Raw genomic sequence first — 24,841 nt, 5'->3', positions numbered from 1 at the left:
TAGAATGGCTGGTAACCCTCAGAGCGAGCTGATGCAGTACAATAAGGGCCTAATTCACAGAAGCGTTTCATAATGGCAAACCCCTATTGTAAAACGCTCTGTAAATCAGGGCCTAAGTGTCATAGCGGGTACCTTTGCACTGCATTCTATTATCTTTGCTGGGGCAGACTCAATTTGAAGACAAAAGGAAGGGAGTGATGATGACATGGAGTGATACAGTCCCAAGACAGCAGCGGACCACACTGCTTTGATGCTGCAGTCGGGCTATCGCCCTGCCATTGTAAGGCCTGCCAGACTGACAATGGCTGACACCAAAGCTTCAGAAGAAGCCAAGAATGGTTTATAGGGTATCTGGGGCAAATTGGGGCCAAAATAATAAACAGGCCGGATTTCACAGTATCATAGTTATCAGGATGGTTATTCTTCAGGATGTGGTTAGTGGTATCCATTGAGAATATTGCAGGAAATAATAACGACTGAATTTGGAAAGATGAAAAAATATTGCTAGGATTATTAGAGTGGGTAAAAAATACCGACCAGCAGAAAAAAGGCAAGAAAGTGTAATGATGAGGTGAGTTTTAGGTGTAAAAAAACAGATTTAGTTTAAAATTGAGATAAAGGGGAGGGAGACAAGGAGAGTTTAGGAGTAGAGAGAGGTAAGGGGGCGCGATGGGAGTCCCCGAAAAAATATATTTTTACATTGGGCATTGTAAAAGGCATGCCGATATTTTTTCTTGCAATATTTATTGCACTTTGTATGTCACCGTTATTTCAGCAATAAAATCACAGAAAACCGCACACACAGCCCTGCTGGCAGCGACAAATCACAGATATGTGAAGAGGCTGGTATGCCCGGTCCACAAACCACAACGGTTATGCCACCTGAGTCCAATAAGTCAGAAAGTATGCTTATAACTTTGGCTGCACAGAGAGGGGCACAGTCCCAAAGTCATTAACACAGCATGGACAACATAGGAAATCACTGTCAGTGGCCACAGGTATGAGGAGGGGCTTGGCTCTATTGAGTAATGGTCTAATCAAGACAGAAAGTCAATAGAGAAGTGCACCCTCACTTAGCCAATTGCTCCTTGCTGGGATTTATAACAGTAGTTAAAATCTGTGGATAGGTGGGTGAATGGGTAGTGTTCCCATGTGGGCGGGACAAAGACTGATATGCAAATTGATATTTCCCATCTGTTAAAGGTACAGTGAGCAAAAAGCGATGGCTGCGAACTCTCAAAGTGGGAAAAAAACACAGAACAGATTATCACCCCATGTTCTTTCTGGAGAGGGGCGGCTGCTACCTTTTTTGTAAAATTCCTAAAACAGACTGTGGATTGATTGCAGAGACTTGAGCTAGGAGAAGGAGGAAATGAGAACTTGTATTGGGCCAAGCCAAGAGCGCAAAACGGGAAAGAGGAGTAAGAAGGGGAGTTCTTTGAGCCAATTGAGCCTAAGAGTGACAGAAGCAAAGTGGAGAGAACAGACCAGCTAAAGAGGCCATCTGATCTTAGCTCAGAGATTGATAGCGAAGCATATCTATGAGCCAATTGAGCCTAAGAGTGACAGAAGCACAGTGGGGAGAACAGGCCAGCTAAAGAGGCCATCTGATCTTAGCTCAGAGATTGATAGCGAAGCATATCTATGAGCCAATTGAGCCTAAGAGTGACAGAAGCACAGTGGGGAGAACAGGCCTGCTAAAGAGGCCATCTGATCTTAGCTCAGAGATTGATAGCGAAGCATATCCAAGATCCCTGAAGGCTTAAGAGAAAACGCTAGCTCAGAGCTGAAGCCCAGAAGCCTGGTGGGATTAGCAAGACTCCTAGATCAAATATGCTACTGCTTGACACCTAGCTTGGGTGCCACAATTGCTACCCATGAGGACCAAGTGTTGGTGAGAAGTGGGGGATACCTACCTGTGTTGTTTATTGAAAAAACCCAAAGGCAAAAGGGGTCCCTTACATGTCTTGCCCAAGTTGTTTATTTGAGGATATGTCCTCATCCTCCCTGGATCACAGGATTAACTGGAGCTACACAAAGCACAGGACCAAGCAAAGCCAAAGACCACAGCCAGGACCAAGACATGGGGAGGAGAAACCCATCCTTTTGAAAGACGAGTTCAGGGAAACTCTCAACTCTGAGACTCTCTCTGAGAGACTTTCTGAGGGCGGTCTCTGGCAATTTGTTTGATATTAAGGATGGAATTCGGGCCTATGATACTTCATGCTAGATACCTCTTCACAGACATTGTTTGAATCTCCTTTTCTTGACTGTTATGCATAGAATCATCTCCTCCTAAGTTGTACACCATCCCGTAGGCCATCCTCCACCCCACCGAAAACACAATAGAGCCTCACCCAAGTTGTTTGAATCCAAACCCAGGAGACAACATCCTACAGCTTATGAGGGGAGGACTTTTGGGGTTCATCTTCTTCATTTTGGATAGGAGTACCTCTTCAGAAGTAATAATGGCTACTGCCCTGTTGGCACTCTTATGTTGTGTAATCATGTAGGTTTCTGTCTTAAGAACACTTTAGTTCTCTTCCTCCCTGGCCGAATCACGTTGCTTACTGATCATTGCCTTATTGTAACTTGGATGAAATGTCCATTAAAAAAATAAAAAGAAAAACAGTCAGCGTCATGATCTCTTCCAATTAGAGAGAACCACATGAGACTTCCCCAAAGGGCTATCAGCACCACCCATGGCTAGAACCATGTGTGACCTCCCCAAAAGGCAATCACCTCCACCCATGACTTTGTGAGAATCAGGGCACCATTGTGTGTAAGCAGAAGGCCCACACGTAGTGCCCATGGATTAAACAGGGTCATATACTGCTCTCCAGGGGCAAAACAGGGCTCAGTGCAGACTCTATAGAAAGAAACAGATACACAAGTGCACTCTTGTGGGAGAATTGGACTTTCTGATAACAAAAACGTAGGTGTTACCTCTACAAGACAATCTAACAAATCTTTGGACGTAAACCATTTAATGGCAAACTACGTCAGGACCTACCCCATCTGGAATCTTCCAATCCACCAAAAAATCAACCCTGTCTCAATTTGTCCTGGCCAATGAATATGTCTCCACTACTCCACCACCCAGTGGCGTTATCACCTGATTCCACTACCCATAGAGTAGCCCACGTCAATGAGGTGGGGAGGGAACACGGGACCAGCAGCACTTGTCACCTCTCACGGTGCACAGCCCTATGGTCTTCACTTCAGGGCACTATGCTCTAACTGAAGAAACCAGCCATGCCCTGCCTGGGGTAAACAAGGTCCCCATTGACACTCACTGAGTTAGCTGTTCATGGTTACATGGCAAGGAATGTGGTGTACACAGTTAAGTACCGGCTGCACTCACTCTCCACACGCTTCAGAGCTGCACGATCCTCCCGCTATCCCAGTGCAGCTGCCCTCTATTCAACACATGTAGCATCGGGAATGTTGAGTTGTATCCCCTTACCTCCTCTCGCGTCACTTCCATCTCGTCCTCACACTGGGAAGAGTTCCGCCATGGCTGAGTGCTGTTCACCGTTACCCACCGGCCATCACGTCCGCACCTCCGGCTCACAATACCATGCTTCACTGCAAGAAGTGGAAATAGGACCTATTAACTAAGAAACTAAATCCAGTCACAGCTTCCATCCGATCCAGTCTACGGATTACCTGAAGAACAAGCATAACATTTAACCAGCAGAAGCCATTACTTTTCTTATTGTACCATGTGTAGGTCTCTCTATATTGTATGTTCGATTTATAATATGTCAGTATACAATCATGATGCTGTGAGGTAGCAGGTGGCATTCTTCCTTTGGAGTGTCTGCAAGAGGTTCCCTGAAAAGGTAGACACATGACCAGACTCTATGTCACGACTGGAGGCTCCCTATTATGTGTTTAGTTTAGTTTAGTTTATTATTTGTAATGCGCACCTACCTCTGGGGTAACTGGGCGCTTGAACTTGTAACATAGTTACAGATGCATACATAAAGAGTACAAAAGACAGCAGTGCTTGTCGACCATAGGTTACAGTTAGTCGGCTTGCATATGATACAGGTAAGTGCATGGAAAAGTCACCAGTGGTTACAGTTTGGACAACAGAGCGGGAAAGAAATGTTAATACAGTGTAAAGTGTGTTAAGGTACATGAGTTTTAGTAGAGGGGAGCAGGGATGAGACTATGGCCTCTTAGTGTTTCTTATCCGAGAGCCAGATCTTCACTTGGCTCTGAAAGACCAGAAGGTGGGTTCAGCTCTAATCATGAGAGGGAGAGAGTTCCAGCATTTGGCAGCCAGGACTGGGAAGCTGGCTCCTCCTGCCATTTTTAGTTTGTACCTCGGGATATTGAGGCAGTGTGAGTAGAATGATCTGGTACGTCTAGCTGGGAGATTTCTAGAGAATTTGTCCGACACGTATTTATCTACTTGCCAGCAGCAAAGAAAAAAATTGGACTTGAAGCCTTGTTTTAAAAAAATAAAGTGAAAACAGCTTTGTGAAAAAATAAAATGGCACTCCTTAATGAGCCCGCTCATTACCTTTTAATCAGCCAATGACAGCAAGTTGTGGTAAATTTAAGGCTGTGTCATGAGTCCTTCTTCTTTGCTGCTCATACAAGCAGAGAAATACTGTGCACGAGAGGCTCCCTTTCTTGTGGCCAAGTTTAATTGTTCATTTACAATGTTTCAGTCTGTTTTCTTGCTGAGTTGTCTGGCCGACGTTTTTTATTACTGTTAAATTGCGGTTGACCCAGTGCTGCTTCCCCTCCTGCCGGTCCGCATCGGGCTGTGCTTTGGGCTAAAGAGGGGAGCGGGTAGCGATAGGGCTCGTCCACCCTGCTATGTGGATCACAGTCTACAGGGGGGCACGTCTCTTCATAGCAGGTAGGGTGCTCGATCAGCAACCGTAGCACAAGGATTAAATACGCAGGCTTTCAGGTAGCCAAGCAGCGTTCAGATCTTAACTTTGCCAAACATGTGGGTGCATCATTTACCTGGGTAGGGATAATACTTGAAGTAACAACTGCAATTATTAGGCAGAGAGACACCGACTAATATTCTAGTCAAACTGATGTCAGTATTTGTTTTCTCAACTTCGCCAAAAAGCTTCCTTGAATCACCTGGGCCCTGATTTCAACCTCCTCAATCATGAGCACACAAGTGAAGGCAAGGTGCTTTGCATCACACAACAGGAATCGTTCATAAGGAGCACACAGGTGAACGCAAGGTGCTTTGTATCACACAAAAGGAATCGTTCCTAAGGAGCACACAAGCGAAGGCAAGGTGCTTTGCATCACACAAAAGGAATCGTTCCTAAGGAGCACACAAGCAAAGGCAAGATGCTTTGCATCACAATAAAGGAATCGTTCCTAAGGAGCACACAAGCGAAGGCAAGATGCTTTGCATCACAATAAAGGAATCGTTCCTAAGGAGCACACAAGCAAAGGCAAGATGCTTTGCATCACAATAAAGGAATCGTTCCTAAGGAGCACACAAGCGAAGGCAAGGTGCTTTGCATCACACAAAAGAATCGTTCCTAAGGAGCACACAAGCAAAGGCCAGGTGCTTTGCATCACACAAAAGAATCGTTCTTAAAGAACACACAAGTGAAGGTAAGGTGCTTAGCATCACCATAAAAGAATCGTTTCTAAGGAGCACACAATGGAGGGCAAGGTGCTTTGCATCACACACAAGTAATCGTTCCTGAGGAGCACACAAGCGAAAGCCAGATGCTTTGCATCACACAAAAGGAATCGTTCTTGAGGAGCACACAAGCGAAGGCAAGGTGTTTTGCATCACACACAAGTAATCGTTCCTGAGGAGCACACAAGCGAAAGCCAGATGCTTTGCATCACACAAAAGGAATCGTTCTTGAGGAGCACACAAGCGCAGGAAAGGTGCTTTGCATCATACAAAAGGAATCGTTCCTAAGGAGCATTTACCATTGGGCTGAAGTACGTGCATAGTACATTCTTTGTGGCTTGATAAGAGTTACCCACAGGAGTCAATTTGTGTAATATTTTTTATTTGTATTGTTATTTGGTTAAAACAATAGCCTTTAACAATTTGCAAAATGATTCAATCACATTAAAATTTACTTGAAATATTAGAATCAATACATACGAATCAATACAAATAAATATTCATCCACACATAGGAAGAAACAACACTAATATTAAAATCCAATTGATCGCCACAACAGCTAAAGTGCTGTATGTGCAAACTAAAAAGCCCAACCACAAAAAAGATCCAGAATCCTTCCAACCACTGATATGATTAATACCCAGCAAAATTCCTTGATACATAACATATACCAAATCACACAATTAGCGTCAAGAATAACACAATAAAGCTGCAAGATTAAAGTGTATTATACAGATACTGGAGCGTCCAGTTGGATAGAGTCCAAAAAAACAGTCATGTCTAATACTGTTGAGGTGGTCCTGCCAGACAAACAACATTGCCAAACAGTCCCGCTGTCTCCTAGAGCAAACAGATTTGAATCTTTCTTAAAGTAGATCTATCTATTTCCTTGCACTGCATCACAGGATATACCAAGATGTTTCAATGTTTCCTTGTGTTGCTCTTCATTAGAGAAACGACACGCTCCTTGCACTGACATCAGTAACCCATATCTTATTGGAATGTCCTTGCTTAATGTAAGGACCCAGCGAAAGTGTATAAGGCTCCTTCTAACTTTCCTATCCGGACATATTGCAAGGAATAGAGCTGGGGTTGCAGCTTTTTAGTGGTCCCCACTCAGATGACGCAGGGATCTATATGCATGGAAAGCATCCACTGTATTAGTCCAATCATACTGTAAGAGAAGCCCTTCCACTTTACATGGGTTAGAAAGCAAATCAGAGGTGGATGGCCCAATTATATTGCGCAGCGACATGCAGAACGTTGGAAATGTATTCACAAATCTGTCCCCTTTCATTACTAGGATATTTCTTATAGCTAGAAACAGAGAATCGTTCCTTGGATTAAGAATGTTACTGTATAAATGTAAAGATTTCCAACAAGCCCTGGCCTTTAAAGAATATGTGCCAATCTCATATCTAATAGTGTAGATTGGCACGCTATTATGAATCTGAAGGATTTTCCTCCACATTATACCCTCTACGATAGGTAAAAAATCTCAAATCCAAATTTCCATGAGTTCAATCCCATATAAAATGTTCAGAACAATCCTTCCTTCAAAAAATCTTTCCGTGTGGAACAGTGTATATTTACCATATTTGTTATCAGCTCTGCGTAGCTGATTCAATGATGTGGTCATACATAATTGTTACCATTCTTTAGTGTGCCGTTTTTGTGGTTTCATTACGATTGAAAACCCCAAATAAGTAAAGTGATCAACTAACTCTATTGGGGATGAGTCAATACTCCACCTGAACTTTGTGGTGGGTTTCCATAGTGTGCAATGCATTACTTTAGTTTTGCATGGGTTTACTTTGAGACTGTGGATCCTTGCGAAGTCAGAAAATGCAGTAATCAACGTCTGTAGGCCTACTTGGGTACAATCTAAAATTAGGAAATCATAAGCATACGCCGGCCACATTACTTTTAGATGACCAATTTCTGGACTGGTGAATGCTGCTGATGATTAAACGTCACCAATATCAGACATGTATAGGTTAAATAGGAAGGGCTCTACCATGCAGCCCTGCCTAACTCCTTTGAAGCTTTCAATTTTACAAGATAATGTACCTTGTTGGCCCAAGCGTATTTGAAGTTTCGACCCTTCATAAAGAGCGATAATAAGGCATAGTAACCCTGCAGTAATCCCCCATTTTCTAAATTTGGCCCAGAAAAGACCCCTATGAACCACATTAAAGTAGGCCGAGAGATCGATAGTTGCCAGAAAAACATGAATCATATTTGGACGTCCAAACCTAGGAAACCATTAAGTGAAATACCCAGAAATTTGCAAAATCTGGTCTGACATTTGGAGATCCTGCCATCTCTTGATTGAAATCCTCAAGATGAACCAACAGCAAGGCCGCAAATACCTGGCCATCGGCATCCAGGATGGCTATAGGTCGATAATTCAATGGGTCGGATCTGCACCCTTTTTAAAAATGGGCAGAACATTGGCAGTAGACCAGGAATTTTGAAACCGTTCGGTCGAGGAGATATGTTCAATAAGAATGTTCTAAATTCCCTTTGAATAACACGTTGGATAATATATTCAGCACGTGGGACCGGGAGACACTAATTCCTTTTATAATCTCCTTTGTCAAGGCATGGGTAACTGATAGCTTCCAAATGGTATCAAGTGAGCTCAGGTCACAGCTATCACCAGCCTCCAGTTCCACAGATGAATCAAATAGGGTAGTGTAGTGGGGAGCCCAGGCCTGCTCTGGATTTTGATTCAACTCACAAGCCAAATGGTGATTCACAGGGTCATTTATTAGCCGCCAAAAGACCTGGGAGTTTTCATTAACCAGGGTTTGTAACATATGTTCCGATTCTCTTTGGCGCCTTACAGCATGATTAGCCCTGAACCAATTTTTATAAGTCTGCTTAAATTTTTGAATACACCTATTTTTGTCAATCGGGGATAATTGCATGGTTTTCTTAACTGCTCTTATTTGCGCTGTCCAATTTTTCTGTTTTGCCACTCCAACATTATAAAGATCCACATGACTCCCCCCTATTCCTCTAGCAGGATCCAAGAAAGCAATTATCTATGAGGTCGGCTACAGAGCCTTCAAAGTTGTCTACCGAGAAACAATGCTGCTGCAGTTCTGGTGTAATGGAGTTGATGTAATTTATTACACTTGTGTTATCTCGATACACCGATGAGGGATTCCATCTAACTCTGCTTCCCGCAGTATTAAGATGAACTCTGTTGGCTATACAATCAGACCCCGTTCCGGCCCACCCACCCATTTCAAAAACTGAATTCAACATGCAATGATCACTTAACTCTGAGGAGATAATGGAGAGGTGCTTACACGTCTCAAAAAGGCTACTGCTTGCAAATATATAATCCAGCATAGACTGGTGAGAAGCATTGTACCAAGTAAACTGGCTCGAAATGTCACCAAAATGGCTCAATTCAACATCACTAACACAAGTTAATAGTTTTGACCAATCCTGACCAAAATATTCCTTCCCTTTTTACCTCGAGTGTAAGCCAATTGTTGAACTCATTTGCAAGCATGTGGCATTAAGATTGTCTGAGAAGAGAATCTGCCCACCCTCCCATTTATCTAGCCACTCATTTATACTCAAAGATGTGATTAATGAATATATTTAAATTACAATAACCAGTATGCCAGTAGACATTGAGAACCAAAATGTCTATATCACAGTCACTAAAGAATCTGACAAGGGTAGTATGAAAAACCTGAGGGTGTTTCACTGCCCGGTCCCCAGAATCCCTTATTCAGGTGGCCAGAGAAAGGCGATCGTAATTGGATACCAACCCTGGGGGCAAGACATGGTATTCCCCCTTTCCAATACCCCTGTGCCTGACATTTCCTCTACCTTCCTGGGCTACTATGAGTCCTATCCTGTTACCCCCCAGAACCCCATTTCCAACAAACACTGGGAAGAAGAAGAGGTGACTAAGAGCAGTGAGGACCACATTAAGAAACAGAGGGAAGACTGTTGCCAACCACCACTAGTCTGTCCCTTTAATAAGGTCAGGCAGGTTCAGGCAATCAATCACAACCATGCACCCCTGACTTCACTTGACTGCCTAGCAAGGTATAAAAGGTGTGGTTTTACACAGAGAGTTGAGCAAGCTGGGGATGCAGACTGGAACAGGAGAGCCAAGGAGCAGAGAGCTGCAGAGAAAGGTGCCTGGAGAGTCTGGAGGAGAGCGCAGTGGTGAATTGCTAGCCTAGTATCCGGAAGGGGCTGCAGCGTGTCTAAGGAGCTGTGTCTCCAGAGAGCGAAGAAGGGCGAACTGCAACCAGTTGGCCCTGTCCAGCCATGTGCTTGTTTCCCTGGGTGTATTGATGGAGCCCAGGTATCAGAGGGGGCAGTGGAAGAGACCTGACCCAACGATGTGTGAAGCAGAACTCAAACAAGGCTAACACAGCAACCAGTGAGTTTCACAAATGCAAATTGATACCTGATGTGCTTGTGAAGTGAAAGCCGAATTTTGATGTAAGAGAAAAGGAAACGTTATAGCAAGTTAAAATCTACCAAGATTGCAGAAAGTAAAGGAAAAGATGCTGCTGAGGGGAACTAACAAAGTGGGAGCAAAATGTTGAAATTAATTAATTAAAAGCTAGAAAGAGAAGCAGACAAGAGGCCAAGTATAAGGAAGACTGAACTGTATTGTAAAACAAGGAAAAGAGGGGAAGCTTAAAGAAAGTGAAAGGCATTATGGTATCGGTAGTGAAAAGACAAATCAAGAAAGCATTTAAGAAAATTGTTGAAAAGAAAAGATACAAGTAACAGAGTGGTCCTGCGAGGAGAAGTCGCACATTTGAAAGTCTCTGTGAAATGTTATGAATTTTGAAAGATATTACAGCGGAGAACAAAGCAAAGAAAGTAATCAAAATAAGGAAAGAAAGTTAAATAAGAGGAAAGTAAAATATAAGAACTTTAGAAAAGGCCAAGAGACAGGCTAAAGAGAATAAGAACATCAAGTACCAAGAGGCATTGGTGCTGCAAGAGAAGATTGTGAACTGAAGCACTGTTGAATGAGAGGTCAAAGTGGTCATGCAGGGGTCTATTTAAATTCCTTTCACTTTCAAAAGTCTTCGACAGTGATAAGATTCCTTAGGTAAAACATGGGGAAGGGAACCCCCATGAAGGAGAGACAGGCTTGAGCACGGCAGAGGGAAGCCTGTGCAGAACTGTGTGATTTGTATTGTTGTAAGGTGGAGGAAGCCTGAAGAACTTGCTGAACTGTTTAAGACCATGGAACTTTGGGAAATCCCGAGTAGCTCAAGCCTGGGAAAGGGAGCTGTGGAAACGCTCCAGTGCCATCCTGATATCACTTTGACTTACACTTTTACTTTGATCCAATCCCGTACACATTATTGTTCTAGAGAAAGTGAGGGCAAGCATAAGTTTGGCACAGACATCTTTATTATTTTGACTAACAGACAATCGACTGCCTTTTGACTTTAGTGTAAGGGTCGAGACTACTCCCACACTAGAAATGGGCAAGTTAGGCAGTCTCCAAACCCCATTATCCTAAATAAAGGTTTTTGAACTTGCAACTTTGTGTCTCGGTCTATCTTCTGATACCATGCCTGTATCTTAAAACCAAATGCTTGGTTTATACATTCAATGATGGAAAGAAATTGACTCGTTTAACTATGGTCAGCAGTGCTCCTGATGGGCGACCTTGATTACCTTTTTTAACAGACTGAAAGTTAAAAGCATAACCATCAATTGCTGGTGTCAAAGTAAGCCAGGTTTCTTGCAAATGTATGATCAGTTTTGTCTTTAAGAGAAGGCCTACTGATTGATTAGTGAATAAGTGAGTGTGACCACCGGTATTCCATGAGAAAAGGGACATTGGATAAGGGCTACTGTTAGGATGTATAAGAAGAATCCACTGGTTTGCCTCCACTTAATGCACCAGAAATCCACGACCAGTCACTGGTTTGGGCCACAATATTAGGATTGCTTTTGAAAACGTGCACCATTCGTTCGGATGAGGGAAACCACAATCTCTTTTAGATGGCGACTAGATAAACCTCCATTGCTCACTCTGCCCCGATGGATACCCTTATCGATAAAGGGTGTAATATCGAAGCCGAATGCGCGAATGGTAATTGGTTCACTCATGACAACATCTAAAACCATTCAAGACCAATAGAGAATTTCTACTCGATCAGTTCTAAAGTGGTCAAAGAAATGGATTCTGTCATTGTCTCGGGTGGTAATAACACTAAAGGGTGGAATCGCATTCAATAAATGAAGAATATTGGTACAATTCAAAACCACATGTTTATTGTCAGACAGGACACTTTCTAATAATGCTTTAAAAATCCCTGTCCTGATTCTGCTCCCCAACTGGACAAGGAAGCCCTTGCCACTCTTGATCCAGAATCCTTTCAGGACCCTTTGGGCGATGACGGTCTAGATCTTCATTTGGGTACTCCCTTCCCTTCGCACCCTTCAGTATACTGTATATCTCAGTACAAGATATCTTAGTGGACACTCTACCCTTTTTGCTTTCCCAATCAGCTGAAGAATTGGTAGAACTAGTATGATTGTAGGGTTGTGCCAGCTGCCTTGCCACTAAAGTTAATGTGTCTTTCAGGCCAGGTATGTTGTTCCATTCCACTGACCTTGACTATGGATAGAGACGTCATCTTATTCCCCTTCACTGAATGATGCCATAATCCTCCTTATCTCTTTTTTTATTTGGGCGAGTTAAACAAGCACTCTCTGCAGGAGCCACTGCCTCACTGAAAAACACGTGTCTGCAAGCCGTCTTTTTTTTTCTATTCCTCTCACCGACTTGCGTTAGCAACCAACGTGGAGAGCCACGCCCTGAGCTCGTCGTCAGGGGACTCGATTCGCCGCATCAAGTTCATTCACGTGGGGCCTTCGCATTCCAATTAGTGTCCCTGCTAGACGACGCGACTGCTCACAACCAACAATGAGCTTGCTGCCCGCAGCTTTTTTTCTTCTTATTAGTAACAGGGTTTGCCGTGCACTTTTTTAAGGGATGTCTCTTCCTTTTATTAGAAATATCCGGTTTCCCTTGCAGAACGTGGTGTCAATGTCACGCTATATGCACACGTAGCGTTCTGGTTGTATGGGATTAAAGGAACAGACGTCTCATTATTTATTTCCTGGCAGTCTGCGTGTGTGACGCAGTGCTCTACCAAGCAACGTGTTTCAGTGCAATGAAGACGATTGTTATTTAAGCCCTAAACCTCCGTGGTACAGTGGGTCTATTCAAAACTTTAAAGACTACGGTCCTGAGTTCAAGTCCTGGCGCCTCTTTTAGCATAGAAAGAGGTTGTGTTCAATGGCTTTTTTTAATTTAATTTTTTTTTACATTTATTTGTCCTTTAAAGTATTAATTTGTTCCTAAAGGTCCGTTTAGCTTGCTGCAAACAAGTGTGTGGACTAACCTGGTGTTAATGTTAAGGTCTAGGCGCGTTGCTGAATTCCAGCTCCCAGCTTTACGGCCTGCACCCTGCGCAGGCTTAATGGTCATTCAAAGAACATTAACGTATTTATTTATTTGTTCATTACTGGACTGTTTACCTCGCTGCAAGCAGGGGCGGGGACTAACAATTCCCGTTAAGGGCTAGAAGCGTTGCCGTAACAAGTGTCCAGTTTAAGGCCTGCACACTGCTTGGTGTGGCGTTGCCCCGTGAGGGTCTGCGCACGCGGCGGCGTGACGTTGCACGTCGCCGCGTGCGGCTTAAATAAACGGGGCGTTCCCGGCCGCAACAGAGCGACCGGGGAGCCCGAACTACACAGACGTGTGCCGAGTGAGGTCTGTGGGTTGAGGGGCTCACGGGCACGCACGGGGGTGCTGACAGACTCCCAACAGTGGCGACGAGGGTATTGGATGCCCGGGCCCGGCGGTGAGAGCCATCCCGGAATTTTTCTTCCTGTGTCGGAACATCCGCGGATGTTTCGTCTCACGCCGTGGCCGCGGACCATACACGCGGCTGGCGGCCATTTTGCACACGTGGTTGCGGAACTTCCAGGAGCTCTGGTTTGGAGTCGGAAGGTGATCCGAGCCAAATTTTTGGACATGCTGAGTGCGGGCAGCCTAACCTGCAGGCCCATGCCCGGGTTTTGACGTTTTGACCTGTTTTGGGTCCCCTACGTCGTGGGAGAAGGACTGAGGTGGCTGGGCCTTCTCAGCCCACTCCAATATTTCGAGCTCAATTTTTGGGACATCCACATCAAGGAGGTCTGCGGCGGCCTTCGTCTGTCGCATCTTCTTCAACCCCTTCATCATCACGAGGGTGGTGGCAGTAAGGGGTCTGGTGGGCCCACGTGGCACGGTCTGCTGACAAGTTTTGGTGTGGGGAGGGGACTGAGTTGCGGCCCTCAGAACTGGAAGGAGGGTGCCTGTGCGCTCGGTCCTATGAGTGACATCGGCGCCCTGGAGGTTGCATCTGCCACGACCTCGGAGGATTCACAGGACGAAGGATTGGCAGATCTATTTCGGCAAACTCCCCAGCAGCCACCACTACCTGCAACATCTGGACTGCCGAGTCCCGCGGTAGGTGCCACCGCTCCCCCGAATCAGCCAGGACCTGGGGTTTTGCAGGGCGCTCAGCCAACTCCTCTGGCCATGGCCCAAGCCAGGGCGCAAGCAGCCCTGCAGCCCATTCCAGAATTTGATGCCACGGGTCCCCCGTCCAGCCTGGGCCCCCGGTGGAGAAGATGGATTGGACGCCTGGACATGTACTTCAGGGCCGCCCAAGTGACGGACAATGACAGTAAGATAGCCACTATGTTATACTCAGCGGGAGCCTCTGTCCAGGAGATATTTGAATCATTGACTCCAGTGGATAACTCCTACGAACAGGCCAAAGCCGCTCTCCTTGCACACTTCCTTCCCCTTGCCAATGTGGACTATGAGAGATTCGTTATGCTGTTGGCCAGGCAGAAGGACGATGAGACTCTTGACACCTTCTATGGTCGCCTGCGCCGCCTCTCCCAAGGGTGTGCGTGGGGAGATGCTGAGGACATGATGCGGACCATGCTAATCCAGGCTTGTTCATCTGGCAAGTTGAGGCGACAGGTCCTGAGAGAGCCCGGCCTCACTCTACCCCGCATTCTTGAGCTGGGGCGATGTCATGAGGTAGCCGTGGCCCGAGCCAACAAAATGGAAGCCGGATCCCGCACCGCGCGGCCTGAAGAGGTGTGCGCCGTTTGGCGGGGCGGTAGAGGGGTGCGAAGGCCCGGTGGAACAGCCAGAGCGGGAAAGCCTGTGGAGTCCTGCCAGAAGTGCGGCTATGACCTCCCCCACTCATCTGAATGCATGGCAATAGGGAAGATCTGTGGCCGATGTGGGGTACCCGACCATTTCTCGAGGGTATGTAGGGCGGCCCTACCCGTACTGACTCCGAGAGGACAACCCCGGCTTTGGGCTCCTCGCCAGAATCGACCGCCCAATGTGGCTCAAGTAGACCACGCGGAAGAAGATGCTCCGGCGGAGGACGCTGAGGAGGAGGACGAGGAGAACATCTTCTTTGTCTCCAGCATGGAAGTCCTCAAGGGGAAGAGCAGGAGACAGCCGAGATGCGTGGTGGAAGTGAACTGCTCGCCTGTCCCGGTGCTGGTCGACACTGGGGCATCAGTCAACGTAATGGCGAGGGGACACTATGCCGCGCTCAAACCACCGCCGAGTCTGGCGATGCCGAGGGCCCGCCTCTTTGCGTTTGGTGGGGGGGAGCCCTTGCCACTGGACGGTGCATTCGTTGCAAAGGTAGAGCATGACGGGTCCATGATCAAGGCCCGTTTCTACGTGACTCCAGTGAGCAGCAACACCCTCTTGAGTTGTGCGGCGGCGGAGGCTCTTGGCATCGTGAGTTTCGCGTACTCAGTTTACTTAGAAGACATAAACGACCTGTTGGATAAGTACGCTGCCATCTTCAAGGGCATTGGAAGAATGAATGGCGACCCGGTGAGGCTTCACATTGATGAGTCGGTGCAGCCGGTGGCTTTGAAGCACAGAAGGGTCCCTTTCCACCTGAGGGACCAGGTTGACAAGGAACTAGACAACCTGGTGAACCTGGACATAATTGAGAAGGTGGAGGGCCCAACACCCTGGGTGTCCCCCATCGTGGTTGCGAGGAAACCGAAACAGCCAGACTCTGTCCGGATCTGTGTGGACATGAGGTTGCCCAACAAGGCCATCAGGAGGGAGCGGCACCTGATCCCGACCATTGACGACATAATTGCAGAAGTTCAAGGGGCAAGGTTCTTCTCCAAATTGGACCTTCGAGCAGGATACCATCAAGTTGTCCTCCACCCAGAGTCCTGCTACATCACGACCTTCACCACTCACAGGGGACTCTATCGGTACAAGCGGCTGAGCTTTGGAGTATCGTCAGCAGCCGAAGTGTTTCAGAACATAATTCGAGGCGCCCTCGCAGATCTGGAGGGTGTCCTCAACATTAGTGACGATATTCTGGTCTTCGCTAAGACTGAGCTGGACCATCTGAAACGCCTTGCCAAGACCCTCGAGAGGCTGCAGTCGCTGGGACTCACCCTCCACAAGGACAAGTGCGAGTTCCTGCGCCCGACCATTGAGTTCTTTGGGTTCGTGTTTAAGGAGGGCGGTGTGTCGCGGGACCCGAGGAAAGTCCGTGACATCAAGACGGCACAACCGCCTGAATCGGCATCGGACGTGCGAAGCTTCCTGGGTATGGTGACATACTGCGGGCGCTTCATCCAGAACCTGGCCTCGCGGTCGGAGCTGCTCAGGGCCCTGACGAAGAAGGAAACAGCTTGGCAGTGGGGTCCGTTGGAGCAGTCGGCGTTTGAGGACATTAAGGGTGCCCTGACGGCAGAGGACACCATGGCTTTCTTCGACCCGGCTCTCGAGTCGGAAATTGTTGTGGACGCAAGCCCATTCGGTCTGGGAGCAGTGCTTACTCAGGTGGGCCGAGATGGAAGGATCAGACCAGTGGCCTACGCCAGCAAAGCCCTCTCAGAAACAGAACAGAGGTATTCCCAAATAGAACGCGAAGCCCTGGCTGTCCTTTGGGGCTGTAGGCATTTTCGTCTGTATGTGCTGGGAAGACCTGTAACGGTGGTGACTGACCATAAGCCGCTGCTCCCGATCATGGCTGGATCATCATCGAAGCCTCCGGCCAGAATCGAGAGGTGGATGCTTGCTCTTTTGGAATATGGAGTCACCCTGATATACCGGCCGGGTGCCAACAGCGCGGCTGACTACCTGTCCTGACACCCGGGAGGGCGTGGAGGTCCAGTGCAGGACACCTGCGCCGAAGAGGCCGATGATCACATCAGAATGGTGGTAGAGGGTGCCACCCCCAACGCGATGCCGCTACCAGAACTGGAGGCAGCTGCGGCTGACGACGAGTGCTTCCGAATATTGAGGAGCTCGATGCGGTCGGGATCCTGGAAGTCCGTGCTGGAGATGGTGGCGGGCGCACTCAAGAGGCCAAAGTGACCCTAGAACAGCTCTGGAAAGTGAAGGACGAGTTGTCCTTCTCGGAGTCAGGCCTTCTGCTGCGGGGCGATCGCCTGGTGGTGCCTGGTTCCAAAATCAATGAGGTCATCAATCTGGCACACCAGGGGCACCAGGGAGCCGCCAAGACAAAGGCGAGGCTGAGGCTGAAGGTGTGGTTCCCCGAGCTAGAGCGGAAGGTGGACGACTTCGTGGCGGCCTGCGTGTGGTGCCAGGCGGCCTCCCCGGTGCAGCGTGAACCTGAAATCGAGATGATGCCACGAGGGACCCAGCCGTGGGAGATCGTACATGCGGACTTTGGGTCCATGGCAGTGGGCACCCACTTCCTGGCCATAGTGGACGAGTACTCCCGGTAGCCCGAAGTAGAGTTCGTTGAGTCAGTGGCGTTTGAGCACGTGGTGGGAGCAGTGGAGAAGATCTTTGCCACCCATGGTTTTCTGGTGACTCTGTGCTCGGAAAATGGGTCCCCGTTCCAGAGTGCATGGTTCTCGGAGTTCCTGGAGAGCTGCGGAGTGATACACAGGAAGGTCTCCCCGTTGTGGCCCCGTGCAAACGGGGACGCGGAACGGCTGATGAGAACACTGAGTAAAACATTCCGGATAGCCCAAGGGCAGGGCCAGCCCCTCCAGCGGGCATTGTATCAATTCCTGAGGGTGTACCGCACCACCCCACACGCCTCGACTGGGGTTGCCCCAGCTGAGGTCCTATTCCGATGATGCCCCCGAGGCCTCCTGCCGGAGGTACAAGAAAAGGAGCCCGGCGTGATAGACGATCAACGGGTGGAGGCTGAGCGACAGACACGGACAAATCAGGAGAATCTGCGGCGGGGCCTCCGTACGCAGCGGCTAGAGCCGGGTGACGAGGTACTGATCCGGAATCGACATCCTCATGGCAAGCTCTCGCTCCCGTACGAACCGGAGCCACTGGACGTGGTAGCCGTAAAAGGGTCAATGGTGACGGCCTCGGATGGGAAATCGGCCGTCACTCGGAATGTGAGTTTCTTCAAGAAGCTGGGTGACTCTCGAGCGGAGCTCCCACCGGACCCGGATGAGGTGGACCTCCCGGATGAAGACACACCCCAGGGGGAAATCCCGGTGTTGCCACATCGAGGGACTGGGACGATGGGGAGTCCTGCGGTGGAGGTAGGCGGGAGGTACCCCCAGAGGGCTGGGCAAGGGAAAACCATCACGTCCAAATCTGTACACAGTAAAAGCTGCACTAATATTGCAAGAAATGATTGGGGTGAAATAACACGCCTGCACCCCCCTCACCCCATCTTCAATGGCAGTTGGTCCCTGGAGCATTGCCTAATTAGCAATAGGGTCACTAAGGAAGTGCATTTGCAAGTGTCTCTGAGCAGTCGTGCAGCCTGGCAGCTTGGCAACGGGGGCGGGCGCTGGGGGCAAAGTGTAGGGCCCAGATGAGTCAATAAAACACGGTTTCCAAATTATTTTCTTTTTGGAAGGCACATCCGTTTATTAGTCGCCTGGGCATTTCATCCACATATTTAAGAGCCGTGATTGGCCCTGAAAGGTTATGTACTGGCTGAGAAGGGCAACGATGCATTACGATCCACGTGCCACTGAAATTGATTTTATGAATGAGACTGGGCCTCAAAATGTTAATTTATTACCTTCGGCGGAGATGCCAATTGTGACTGCACCCACCCCACCCCATCCCCCCGCCGCCCCGCACATGATTCTACATTATCATCTACTTCTAGTAAAAAGAAATAACGGGTTTCTTTCACAGAAGACAGAGGGCGTCACCACCTTGCATCTGGATCAAATGAGGTAAGGACGTCTCCAGCCCCAGGAACTGTGTCAGTCCTGGCTTCATCAGTCCAGATTTTGGAGAATGAGTTTACACTGGGGGCGTTATCAACTACACCTGCTATCTTTGAGAAAAGATCCTTTTCAGGCCAATGACACTTTGGACGCTTCCTAATCCACGTTCTCCACGGAGCGCTTGAGTCACCTGGAAATGAGAGCCATCTTAATGAGACTACATTTACGGCCCTTAATTTCGTGGTCAGTTCTTTTGTGAAAGTACTGCAAGTGGTGAGAGGAGAAGCACAGGCACGTTCTTTGACGGTAATCGACAGGGGCATTGCTAGGGGGGGGATAAGGGGGCTATAGCCCCTGATCTTTTGGTTGTAGCCCCGGATAGAATCTCAGGAGCTACAGCCAAAAGACTAGCTAGCCCCCAGTCCTGACAGTTCCGATACCACCGTAGCCCTGGGTCTTTTCCAGACCTAGCAACTCCCCTGGTAATCGATGTGATAACAGAACTTGAGATCTGCACGCAGTCCATTATGGAAATTCATGACTCGTGCAGGAATAACAACGGAAACGCACTTCAAGCCATCAAACAAGGGCTGGGAATACACACATTAATCCTTATGAATTTAAAAAAACCTCCGGCTGATAATGCGCCTCTAGAGTTGGGGGAATCACCTCTTGGTGGGAGGCACATTAACACAGAATTATAGGTTGTTGTTGAGGAAGAGAGGCCCTGGTTGCTGATGGTACCCCACCCTAGACGGCGTTTAGGGGGAAGCAATCACCCTTTGAAAGTGCCAGGGAAAGGGGCCAGCAGTTTTGCCTGTGGGTGCCACAGTGGTAACTAACAGGCAAACACATTGAAGGAAAGGGATAAAGGGGTGTGGAACTCCACCAGCAAGATCTAAAAATGCGAAAGGAAGCAAGAAAAATAAAAGCTCCTCCCTGAAATTCCAACGTTCAGTGTCAATACCTGAAGATAATAAGGATGCTAGCTTCGAAGAGGCTGTCTCCAATGAGCCCCCCACAAGGCCAATGGCTCCTATTTTTATGAGACGGAGTAAGAATAATGGAGTTGTGGAGTTGTATAAGGATGGGGAATACATGTTCGGAATACGCAATGTCCAATTACGCATTGAAGCTAGCATCAGAGGAATGGCCTGAACTAGCATGTCTCCTCTTTTCCCAAAATCGGACAGAAAAGAAGATCCCACCAAGTTGGAATAAGGCGGTGATTGTACCAATTTTTTTAAAAAGGATCAAGATTGGATCCGGGCAACTACCGCTCAGTAGCATTATTGGACAGTCTTGGGAAAATGTTTGCCACGCTCAGATTAAGACATTTGACTAAATGGGCTAGGTGCTTGGGTCGTCAAGACCCTAGCCAAACAGGCTTTGAACAAGGCATAGGAACTAGCCTGAACCTATTCCTGATAAATGTACTAAAGCTCCAGGCAATTAAGGGGAAATCTAAACTATATATTGCTTCGATTGACCTGGAGCAAGCTGTTGACAGCGTGGTTCGGGACGATTATGGGCCAAACTGAGGGAATGGAGTTGCCCAGAGAATTTGGTTTAACCTTTGGCGGCACTATACCAAGATACAACGATTCAAGTTCGCCTGAACCAACAAGACCTTTGGTCGAAAGCAATCAAGGTTAACAGGGGCTTGAAGCAGGGGTGTGCCCTTGCGGCAATCCTTTTTAATCTGTACATCTCTTACTTGGGAAATTACAAAAGGGGGTGTGTGGATTTCCACCAAAAATCAATGGGAGGCCGATTCCGTGCATGATCTAAGCAGATGATCGCCTCCTGATTGATAGAACACCAATTGGGCCGCAAAGACGCTTCTACGCCTTATATTCTTACATGGCTCTAAATGAATTAAGAGTCAACATTAAAAAAAAATCTTGATTTTTAATGGAAAGATAGGCGGGCGACCAATGAGAACCCAAAAATGGTATCTAAATCGCAATCCTTTGGAATGTGTTGACTCCATCACCTATTTGGGAGAATGCATTAACCAAAGCATTGCTGAAACTCTGTGGGCAGAGATATTAAGGCTGATGACTAAAAACCTCAGCTCCCAAGGTATGATCCTACACAAAAGGTTTGGCAAATTTTCCATGCTCCTTCTAATCACCTTTTACAATCAGAAGTTGATTCCTTTGATTCCTATTCTATCGTATGGAGCAGAATCCACTTTGAATCTGACATGGCAAATTTGGGAGACACTTGATGGCACCTTTTGGAAACTAATTTTGGGTCTTCCAAGAGGCTTGCCAGTGGCCTGCATAAGATTCGAACTAGGGCTGCCGTCGTTATATTCTGTCTGTCTCTGGAAAACCTTATCCTTATCCCGCAAAAGCCTACCCGCCCATACAGCCACACAATTGCGCATTTTGGGAGACAGTGCCTTATTGCAAAGCGCTGGTAACGTAAAATTGTGCAAAACAAAGTGTGTTAATGTCTTGTTGGATCTTGATTCATCGATTGAAGCCCTTACATCCAACCCTGTCTCTGTAAAGAAGAAATTGAGTAGACAGGATTGGATATTTACTCAACTTAAGCAGAATAGGTCGATTTTGAGAAAGACTACACGCTTGAATGCAAATCCCTAAGGGAAATACCTAAATATCTTGAAAAAGTGCCCTCCCCAGTGATTAGGGGAAGCTAAGAATGTGTTTTAGCTAGTCAGAAACAATTAATTGGTTTGGAAAATAGGTGTAGATTCTGCAAGCTTCCGAGTGAAATAGAGTCATTAAAACATTTGCTAACCACCTGTATAGGTTTCACTGATCGGCGCACCCAGTTCTTGGGGCATAAAATAGCAATGGCCCCTATTGTCTCCGGATGAATGGAGTCAGAGATTTTTGGTGGGTGAACATCTATCTCTAGTTTTTGCAGTGGTTAAATTCCTTGAGGGTTTGATGGATGGAAATTTACAATGATCATGGTCTAGATTGAGAAATGATTTGCAATATACTCTGGTTAAACTGGAGGCTAAAGGTTGACTTCCTGGGAGTTTTAATTCGAATGCTGAGGTGGTTCGGGAGTTTAAGTGGAAAGGAAACATATTTCTTTATTTTCTTTGCTATGTGATAGATAATATGTTTAAAAGGATTTGGTATTTTTTGTCCTGGATCTCCTCTGTGGTTTTTCCTTTTTGCTTTTTCGTCTTTCCTTTTTTTCCCTCTTCATTCTCTGTAAATGGATGAAGTCAATTGTATGGAAAGATCTTTGTTAAAGGTTTGAAATGAACCAATGAAAACATTTTTTTTTCTAAATACAAATATGTACTTCCCTTATGAGACATATTTTAAGGCAAACACTTTAACAATAAATACAACAAAGTCTAAAATATTAACCTTAAAAGCTGGAACTAAATGCATGAAATTAGACGGGGTGCTATATTGAAGAATTCCCCAAATTGCAATATTTGGATTTTCAAATCTCGGCTTCCCCTGGGAAATATATACTGACCAACTGCATAATTGAAAAGGCCAAGCACCTTGCTATTCCGATGAAATATCTCCATAATTATTATGGGAAGTTCTCTCTAAAACCTGTTCATAAGTTCTACGAGGCAAAAGTTGTTCCAAGCATATATTAAGGCTTGGAGATTCATCACCAGTTGAGTGATCATCATTTTGATTATGTTGAGGCTTTATTGTGGAGAGGCACACCCTGGGTCTGCTAAAATCAGTCCCAATGACTGTTATAAGCCACACCAATTAGATGTAGTTTCTATGAATACCACGGTGCTATTGAAAAGGGTACAATTATGTGAAAAGATGTATAATCAGTCTTTACATTCAGTTTATGGGGCTTTTGATGTTAAACAATCCAAAGTGGGCAAATCAATTGTTACAATTTGTAAAACACAAATAGAAATGTTATCGTGCACCTTGGAGGCGTTTTTAGAAGATCTTACAATGTGTAAAAGGCGATTGTGGGATTATGATTGGGCAAACAATTGTGACAAGTTAAATACCTTAAAAGGTTTAGACACCTGGGCACGGGTTAGCACAAAAGGGGACAGACAGCAGAGTTTTTTTTTTTAATAAAGTATCCCTCTTTGCATTTTGCCAGAGCTATTTTGCTCTCCACTGCTGCAAAATGTAGGTTTTGTTCAAAAGCTGAAGAATCTTCAAAACGTTTGCAGTTGGAATGTCCATTCTTGCAGAATTCTCTAATGCACTGTTTTGAGCACTTTATTAGAGATTTAAGGGTAACCCCACGGGGAAGACTATTTTGGGAACATTGTCTGATTGCGGTTTTATTAGCATTATATTATTTTTTAAAGAAATTAGATCTATTGGTTAATCCTTAGTGGACTACTGAAATTGTGTAAATTTAGGGATCACATGTTATATTTTTTTAACATGCTGCTTATACTTTAAGAATTTAATTGGGCAATATTTTTTTATGAATTGTGTAACTGTTGTTAAATTTGTGTTAAATTAGTTCTTTTTGTTAAATCATGTGAAACAATAAATACATTTTAAAAAGAAATAAGAGCGGAGTGGTGTCAGAGTGGTCTGCAGTGGTGTCAGTCTTTCCTCCATGTGCATTGTTGGAGGCAGAGCTGGTTTGGGCTGCACAGAGACATAACCACAGCCACACAGCGAAGCGAAGAGCGGAGTGGAGACAGAGTGGTCTGCAGTGGTCCGTATAGGACCAGCAGGACGGTGGCTTGGCTTCTCTTCGTTCATTGCTATCAAGGTAAGCCTGCCGGGTCCGCTCGCCCTCACTTGTACCTTTTCGAACTACAACTCTTCTCTGGCCTCAGTGGTAAGGTTATGGGGTCTGGAGAGTAAATGTAGCAATATTATCCACGCTATTAAATGCCCCTGTGGCCTGTACTACATAGGCAAATCAAAACGCATGGCTAAAACCAGATGGAATGAGCTCAAATTGTGCATCAGGAACTCAAATATGAACTCTGCAGCGGCAAAACATTTGATCGAAAAGAGACACAACATGTCCCAAATAAGGTTCCAAATTCTGGAAATTGTAAGTATGAACAATCCCCATAAGAACATCAACCTCAAACTCGATAGGAGCAAACCTTTTTGGATAGACCTCTTGGGGTCACTTACCCACAATGGGATGAATGAAGAAATTCTTTTCCCGTTACATTTGATCCACTGACTCATATCTTCTCTCTACAGAGACCTGTTGTCTACATTTTTCCTATCATTCTTGAAGGCATTAATTGTGTTTTGTTCATTCCCCAATGTCTTTATGCTTAAGAACAGGACTCAAGATGAAGAATGTGACATTACACCTCATGATTGCACGGCTGTATCATTACAACCAATTTTATTACCGCAGCACTATTACATATTTGCTACTTCACTGTAAACTCCTTGTGTGCAGTTCATACAGCACTATGCTCTACTCCCATTGCTGAATTTAATGTAAATATATTACTCTGTTGGAAGATTTATACTCTGCCTTCAGTTTCACCTATTATAGCACGAGATACAATATGTATGTGTAACCTTTTGTTCACAGCACTTTTAGCCAATTAGCCCTACTTTGATTTCTAAGCGCACTCTGATTTCCTTGTGCACCAGACTAATCTTGTGTCTGGTGTTTTACCCATTTCCACCCACACGCATTCCATTGTTCCAGCCAGGCATCACTGCGACGCAGCACTTTGGGTTAAGTCTTCCATTTGGTTGAACTTTGCTAATTGCTGTTTAGCTCAATACATTTCCCACCTTTGATTTTCTAGTCAGACAGCGTTGTCATGGACATGCTTGTATTAATGTTAGAGTGGGCGTAGTTTCATATGGAGGTGCGCAAAGTTACACACAGCCCATTGGATACAAGTTAGTAACGTCCAAGCTCATTTAACAACAGATGCTACCATATTAGAGATTTTTTATCTCTGCCTTTCATTTTGTTTAGATTTGTGCTTTTAACCTTCACTTG

At 46.1% G+C, this 24,841-nt stretch overlaps 1 protein-coding gene across 3 annotated transcripts in view; it reads right to left on the bottom strand.

Moving 5' to 3' along the window:
- Positions 1–24,841, bottom strand: part of LOC138569156 (glucagon receptor-like) — a 698,697-nt gene that overhangs the window by 120,989 nt on the left and 552,867 nt on the right. For all 3 annotated transcript variants that reach the window (XM_069646870.1, XM_069646869.1, XM_069646871.1), the window contains one exon: positions 3,467–3,588. In XM_069646870.1, coding sequence (XP_069502971.1) covers positions 3,467–3,588 — 122 coding nt within the window. The remainder of the gene's footprint in view (positions 1–3,466; positions 3,589–24,841) is intronic.

Source organism: Ambystoma mexicanum, chromosome 2q (genome assembly GCF_040938575.1).
Source record: "Ambystoma mexicanum isolate Mex_15411 chromosome 2q, UKY_AmexF1_1, whole genome shotgun sequence".
NCBI lineage: Eukaryota > Metazoa > Chordata > Amphibia > Caudata > Ambystomatidae > Ambystoma > Ambystoma mexicanum.
The sequence above is the reverse complement of the archived record's forward strand: the minus strand, read 5'-3'. Positions and strand labels throughout refer to the sequence as shown.